The following is a 7,602-nucleotide window of genomic DNA, read 5'->3' as shown; positions in this document are numbered from 1 at the left end:
ACACCTACAACAACAACAGTGTCCTCAGCAACCACTACAGTTCCTGCTGGAACATCCACCACTACAGCAGGAGAAACCACAACAACACCACAAACTACTGTTACAACAGCTGAATCCGCCACAACACCTACAACAACAACAGTGTCCTCAGCAACCACTATAGTTCCTGCTGGAACATCCACCACTACAGTAGGAGAAACCACAACAACACCACAAACTACTGTTACAACAGCTGAATCCGCCACAACACCTACAACAACAACAGTGTCCTCAGCAACCACTACAGTTCCTGCTGGAACATCCACCACTACAGCAGGAGAAACCACAACAACACCACAAACTACTGTTACAACAGCTGAATCCACCACAACACCTACAACAACAGCAGTGTCCTCAACAACCACTACAGTTCCTGCTGGAACATCCACCACTAAAGTAGGAGAATCTACAACAGCATCTACAGCTTCAACCGCATCTACTGCATCTACAGTTTCTACAACTTCTACAACCACTACATCTTTCACAACAACTACTGCAGAAATACCTACGGTGTTAACAGATCTGGTGTTTCGCTCTTCGGACACATTTATAGAAGCACTCAACAACCAAAACACTGAGGAGTACCAGAATAGGTCTAAGCTTGTCATAAATCAGGTGAGTTCAAATCTATTTACTGAATTTACTGGAACACACTAAATGATACTTGATTTTTAAGCTTATAGTTAAAATAAGAGACAATAATAATGTAAACAACACTCATGTATACATTGATGTCTATAATTGTTTATTATCTGTTCCAGCTTGAAGGAATTTACAGACCCAAGTATGTTAACTTCCTCAGAGTGATTGTTATAGGATTCAGGTAAATACACCATATTGCAATGCTGCTTATTTTGTTTGTGTGTGTGTGTGTGTGTGTGTGTGTGTGTGTGTGTGTGTGTGTGTGTGTGTGTGTGTGTGTGTGTGTGTGTGTGTGTGTGCGTGCGTGCGCGTGTGTGCGTGCGTGCGTGTGTGTGTAGGAGAGAGCAAAAAAGAAAGAGAATCCAGTAAACTGAATTTTTTAAACTAACAATAATTTCAACATTTATATATTCCAGCCCAGGGTCAATCATCACAACAACTCAAATAGTCTTCAGATTCGACCAACCAGTCCCCTCCGTTCAAGAGATTTCAAACACCCTCTTGACAGCAGTTGGAGAAGGAGGTGTAACTCTACTGAAAATAATTCCTGAATCAGTTTCAGTCAATGGTTCAGGTAAGCTCTATTACTCCATAGATTTAAAGTCTTTAATAACTTTATTATCAAGGAAATCGGACACACAAAACCTATTTTTTAGTATGTATCTATATTTGTTCTTGTTTTTTCTCACCTTCACTGTAGTTACATTGTACTGACTCAAATAAGTACTGAGTAATATTAATGAACTACAGGTACTTACTACTGTGTTACGGTTAGGGTAGATAGTACACTATGTACTACGGTACATGTACTATAGTAAGTACATGTAGTAACGTGTAACTACTTGACCTTAAGATAAAGTATAACCAAAAAAAAAATGCTTTCACAACAGTGTCCTCAACAACCACTACAGTTCCTGTTGAAACATCCACCACTACAGCAGGAGAAACCACAACAACACCACAAACTACTGTTACAACAGCTGAATCCCCCACAACACCTACAACAACAACAGTGTCCTCAGCAACCACTACAGTTCCTGTTGGAACATCCACCACTACAACAGGAGAAACCACAACAACACCACAAACTACTGTTACAACAATTGAATCCTCCACAACACCTACAACAACAGCAGTGTCCTCAGCAACCACTACAGTTCCTGCTGGAACATCCACCACTACAGTAGGAGAAACCACAACAACACCACAAACTACTGTTACAACAGCTGAATCCTCCACAACACATACAGCTACAACAGTGTCCTCAGCAACCACTACAGTTCCTGCTGGAACATCCACCACTACAGCAGGAGAAACCACCACAACACCACAAACTACTGTTACAACAGCTGAATCCTCCACAACACCTACAAGAACAACAGTGTCCTCAGCAACCACTACAGTTCCTGCTGGAACATCCACCACTACAGCAGGAGAAACCACAACAACACCACAAACTACTGTTACAACAGCTGAATCCTCCACAACACCCACAACAACAGCAGTGTCCTCAGCAACCACTACAGTTCCTGCTGGAACATCCACCAGTACAGCAGGAGAAACCACCACAACACCACAAACTACTGTTACAACAGCTGAATCCTCCACAACACCTACAACAACAGCAGTGTCTTCAGCAACCACTACAGTTCCTGCTGGAACATCCACCAGTACAGCAGGAGAATCTACAACAACACTACAAACTACTGTTACAACAGCTGAATCCTCCACAACACCTACAACAACAGCAGTGTCCTCAGCAACCACTACAGTTCCTACTGGAACATCCACCACTACAGTAGGAGAAACCACAACAACACCACAAACTACTGTTACAACAGCTGAATCCTCCACAACACCTACAACAACAGCAGTGTCCTCAGCAACCACTACAGTTCCTGCTGGAACATCCACCACTACAGTAGGAGAAACCACAACAACACCACAAACTACTGTTACAACAATTGAATCCTCCACAACACCTACAACAACAGCAGTGTCCTCAGCAACCACTACAGTTCCTGCTGGAACATCCACCACTACAGTAGGAGAAACCACAACAACACCACAAACTACTGTTACAACAGCTGAATCCTCCACAACACATACAGCTACAACAGTGTCCTCAGCAACCACTACAGTTCCTGCTGGAACATCCACCACTACAGCAGGAGAAACCACCACAACACCACAAACTACTGTTACAACAGCTGAATCCTCCACAACACCTACAACAACAACAGTGTCCTCAGCAACCACTACAGTTCCTGCTGGAACATCCACCACTACAGCAGGAGAAACCACAACAACACCACAAACTACTGTTACAACAGCTGAATCCTCCACAACACCCACAACAACAGCAGTGTCCTCAGCAACCACTACAGTTCCTGCTGGAACATCCACCAGTACAGCAGGAGAAACCACCACAACACCACAAACTACTGTTACAACAGCTGAATCCTCCACAACACCTACAACAACAGCAGTGTCTTCAGCAACCACTACAGTTCCTGCTGGAACATCCACCAGTACAGCAGGAGAATCTACAACAACACTACAAACTACTGTTACAACAGCTGAATCCTCCACAACACCTACAACAACAGCAGTGTCCTCAGCAACCACTACAGTTCCTACTGGAACATCCACCACTACAGTAGGAGAAACCACAACAACACCACAAACTACTGTTACAACAGCTGAATCCTCCACAACACCTACAACAACAGCAGTGTCCTCAGCAACCACTACAGTTCCTGCTGGAACATCCACCACTACAGCAGGAGAAACCACAACAACACCACAAACTACTGTTACAACAGCTGAATCCTCCACAACACCTACAACAACAGCAGTGTCCTCAGCAACCACTACAGTTCCTGCTGGAACATCCACCAGTACAGCAGGAGAAACCACAACTACACCACAAACTACTGTTACAACAGCTGAATCCGCCACAACACCTACAACAACAGCAGTGTCCTCAGCAACCACTACAGTTCCTGCTGGAACATCCACCAGTACAACAGGAGAAACCACAACAACACCACAAACTACTGTTACAACAGCTGAATCCGCCACAACACCTACAACAACAGCAGTGTCCTCAGCAACCACTACAGTTCCTGCTGGAACATCCACCAGTACAACAGGAGAAACCACAACTACACCACAAACTACTGTTACAACAGCTGAATCCTCCACAACACCTACAACAACAGCAGTGTCCTCAGCAACCACTACAGTTCCTACTGGAACATCCACCACTACAGCAGGAGAAACCACAACAACACCACAAACTACTGTTACAACAGCTGAATCCTCCACAACACCTACAACAACAGCAGTGTCCTCAGCAACCACTACAGTTCCTGCTGGAACATCCACCACTACAGTAGGAGAAACCACAACAACACCACAAACTACTGTTACAACAGCTGAATCCTCCACAACACCTACAACAACAGCAGTGTCCTCAGCAACCACTACAGTTCCTGCTGGAACATCCACCAGTACAGCAGGAGAAACCACAACAACACTACAAACTACTGTTACAACAGCTGAATCCTCCACAACACCTACAACAACAGCAGTGTCCTCAGCAACCACTACAGTTCCTGCTGGAACATCCACCACTACAGCAGGAGAAACCACAACAACACCACAAACTACTGTTACAACAGCTGAATCCTCCACAACACCTACAACAACAGCAGTGTCCTCAGCAACCACTACAGTTCCTGCTGGAACATCCACCAGTACAACAGGAGAAACCACAACAACACCACAAACTACTGTTACAACAGCTGAATCCTCCACAACACCTACAACAACAGCAGTGTCTTCAGCAACCACTACAGTTCCTGCTGGAACATCCACCACTACAGCAGGAGAATCTACAACAACACTACAAACTACTGTTACAACAGCTGAATCCTCCACAACACCTACAACAACAGCAGTGTCCTCAGCAACCACTACAGTTCCTGCTGGAACATCCACCACTACAGCAGGAGAAACCACAACAACACCACAAACTACTGTTACAACAGCTGAATCCTCCACAACACCTACAGCTACAACAGTGTCCTCAGCAACCACTACAGTTCCTGCTGGAACATCCACCACTACAGTAGGAGAAACCACAACAACACCACAAACTACTGTTACAACAGCTGAATCCTCCACAACACCTACAACAACAACAACAACAACAACAGTGTCCTCAACAACCACTACAGGTCCTGCTGGAACATCCACCACTACAGCAGGAGAAACCACAACAACACCACAAACTACTGTTACAACAGCTGAATCCTCCACAACACCTACAGCTACAACAGTGTCCTCAGCAACCACTACAGTTCCTGCTGGAACATCCACCAGTACAGCAGGAGAAACCACAACAACACCACAAACTACTGTTACAACAGCTGAATCCTCCACAACACCTACAACAACAACAACAACAACAGTGTCCTCAACAACCACTACAGGTCCTGCTGGAACATCCATCACTACAGCAGGAGAAACCACAACAACACCACAAACTACTGTTACAACAGCTGAATCTTCTACAACACCAACAGATTCTTCCACAGTTCCCTCAATTCTTACTGGAACATCCACCACTAGCGCAGCAATCATTTCAACACTGCCACAATCAACAGCTTCTACTTTGACTTCAGTCAATTCATCTTCACCAGCCTTTGAAAGTACAACTATTAGTAAATCCACAGCATCCACAGCTGCTACAGAGTCTACAGCATCTACAGCTTCGACAGCTTCAACAGCATCTACAGCTTCTACAGCTTCAACAGCTTCTACAGCATCTACAGCTTCTACAGCATCTACAACCACTACATCTTCCATAACAACTACTGCAGAAATACCTACGGTGACAACAAATCTGGTGTTTCGCTCTTTGGAGACATTTATAGAAGCACTCAACAACCAAAACACTGAGGAGTACAAGAATAGGTCTAAGCTTGTCATAAATCAGGTGAGTTCAAATCTATTTACTGAATTTACTGGAACACACTAAATGATACTTGACTTTTAAGTTTAGAGTTAAAAGAAGAGACAACAATTATGTAACCAACACTCATATTACAATACTCTATTGTAACTGATGTCTGTAATTGTTTGTTATCTGTTCCAGCTTGAAGGAGTTTACAGACCCAAGTATGTTAACTTCCTCAGAGTGATCATCTTAGGATTCAGGTAAATACACTATACTGCAATGCTGTTTTTTAGTAGGTCTATCTATCTATCTATCTATCTATCTATCTATCTATCTATCTATCTATCTATCTATCTATCTATCTATCTATCTATCTATGTGTCTGTGTGTCTGTGTGTGTGTGTGTGTGTGTGTGTGTGTGTGTGTGTGTGTGTGTGTGTGTGTGTGTGTGTGTGTGTGTGTGTGTGTGTGTGAGTAAAAAAGATAAAAAGAAAGAGAATTTGAGCTAACAATTATTTCAACATTTATATATTCCAGCCCAGGGTCAATCATCACAACAACTCAAATAGTCTTCAGATTCGACCAACCAGTCCCCTCCGTTCAAGAGATTTCAAACACCCTCTTGACAGCAGTTGGAGAAGGAGGTGTCGATCTACTGAACATAATTCCTGGATCAGTTTCAGTCAATGGTTCAGGTAAGCTCTATTACTCCATAGATTTAAAGTCTTTAATAACTTTAGTATAATGGAAATCAGACACACAAAACCTAATTTTTTGTATTTATCAATATTTGTTCTTGTTTTTTCCTAATTTTCACTGTAGTTACATTGTACTTACTCAAATAAGTACTGAGTGATATTAATTAACTGCATGTACTTACTATAGAGTTACGGTTAAGGTACATAATGCCCTATGTACTGCATGTACTATAGCAAGTACATGTAGTAAACGTGTAACTACTTCACCTTAAGATAAAGCATAGCCAAAAAAAGCTTTCTATAGGGAGATCCAACTAATTTGCATATCTTTTATTACAGCTTCAACTACAACTATAGCTCCTATGGCAACTACAGCTTCAAGTGGATTAAAGATTGAATCCAGTCTGCTCCAAGCAACATGCCTCATTATTATGTCTAAAATATTTAGGCTTTTCCTATAGATCCCTTAACCATATATCCAACCAACAGAATACAACTAGACCCGATGTAATAAATTAAACAAAGATCAAATGTATTTTTTATTATGTGATTGGCCTATATAGTATTTTCCATTGTATCACTCTCTTAAATAATGGTATAGGGCAATATAAAGATAAGCTTGATGTAGTGTTCCTTAAGAATACAATTTCAGATATTTGTTAAACAGCAGGCTGTTTTCTAGAGGAAGTGGATCTTTTTCCTCATGCATTTTCATAATGTATGTTTTCAAAAGTAAATATAAAATTTGTTGTTTAGTTGTTTTTAGGATAACTACTGGCTATACTATTTATAAGTGTTGTAATGTGTCATATTTTATTTCAATCAAATAAAAATATTTATTGTTTATATGGTTCAAAATATTTTGCTTTCATTGCTAAACATGGCTTCTTAATGTACTTAATGTTAAATGTTCCAATGCAACTAGTCACATTTTCGTCATTCTGCATAATGGTTAAACTGATTATAATGATTATTTTGCTAAAAAAATAATAATTGCTGTTATTTTAAAAATGTATTAAGTCGCAGAAAACAGCGCAAGCGGCTTGTGACAGAAAACAGACTGGCTGAAGGACACTTTCATTTAAGCAGAAATAGGCCTATTTCAAATGCAGCTCCCGCTAAAGGCTGGTCCACACATAACATATATTTAAAATCTTATCAGATTTCAAAATGTGAGTGACAATAAACATGATGATAAAAAATCATAGATTTAACAGTTCCTATAGTAGCGTATCCCTAAGTGGAGTGCCGCGATGT

General features: G+C 41.5%; 1 protein-coding gene and 1 long non-coding RNA gene across 2 annotated transcripts; both read left to right on the top strand.

The window, feature by feature from the left end:
• The first annotated feature begins 461 nt into the window (after positions 1–461).
• Positions 462–1,173, top strand: LOC307154589. Its single transcript, XR_013820394.1, has 3 exons — positions 462–654; positions 801–862; positions 1,098–1,173. It is a non-coding gene; the product is annotated as an uncharacterized lncRNA (long non-coding RNA).
• Positions 1,174–1,471: 298 nt separating this feature from the next.
• LOC307149218 (uncharacterized protein) lies at positions 1,472–7,199 on the top strand (the record flags this gene model as incomplete). Its single annotated transcript, XM_079855395.1, has 5 exons — positions 1,472–1,481; positions 1,572–5,686; positions 5,846–5,907; positions 6,185–6,342; positions 6,685–7,199. The coding sequence occupies 5 exons, from the start codon at positions 1,472–1,474 to the stop codon at positions 6,804–6,806; spliced, it is 4,467 nt and encodes a 1,488-aa protein (XP_079711521.1). The 3' UTR covers positions 6,807–7,199.
• Positions 7,200–7,602: the final 403 nt, after the last annotated feature.

This window comes from Squalius cephalus (genome assembly GCF_949319135.1).
Source record: "Squalius cephalus genome assembly, chromosome: 2".
Taxonomy (NCBI): Eukaryota; Metazoa; Chordata; class Actinopteri; order Cypriniformes; family Leuciscidae; genus Squalius; species Squalius cephalus.
The sequence above is the reverse complement of the archived record's forward strand: the minus strand, read 5'-3'. Positions and strand labels throughout refer to the sequence as shown.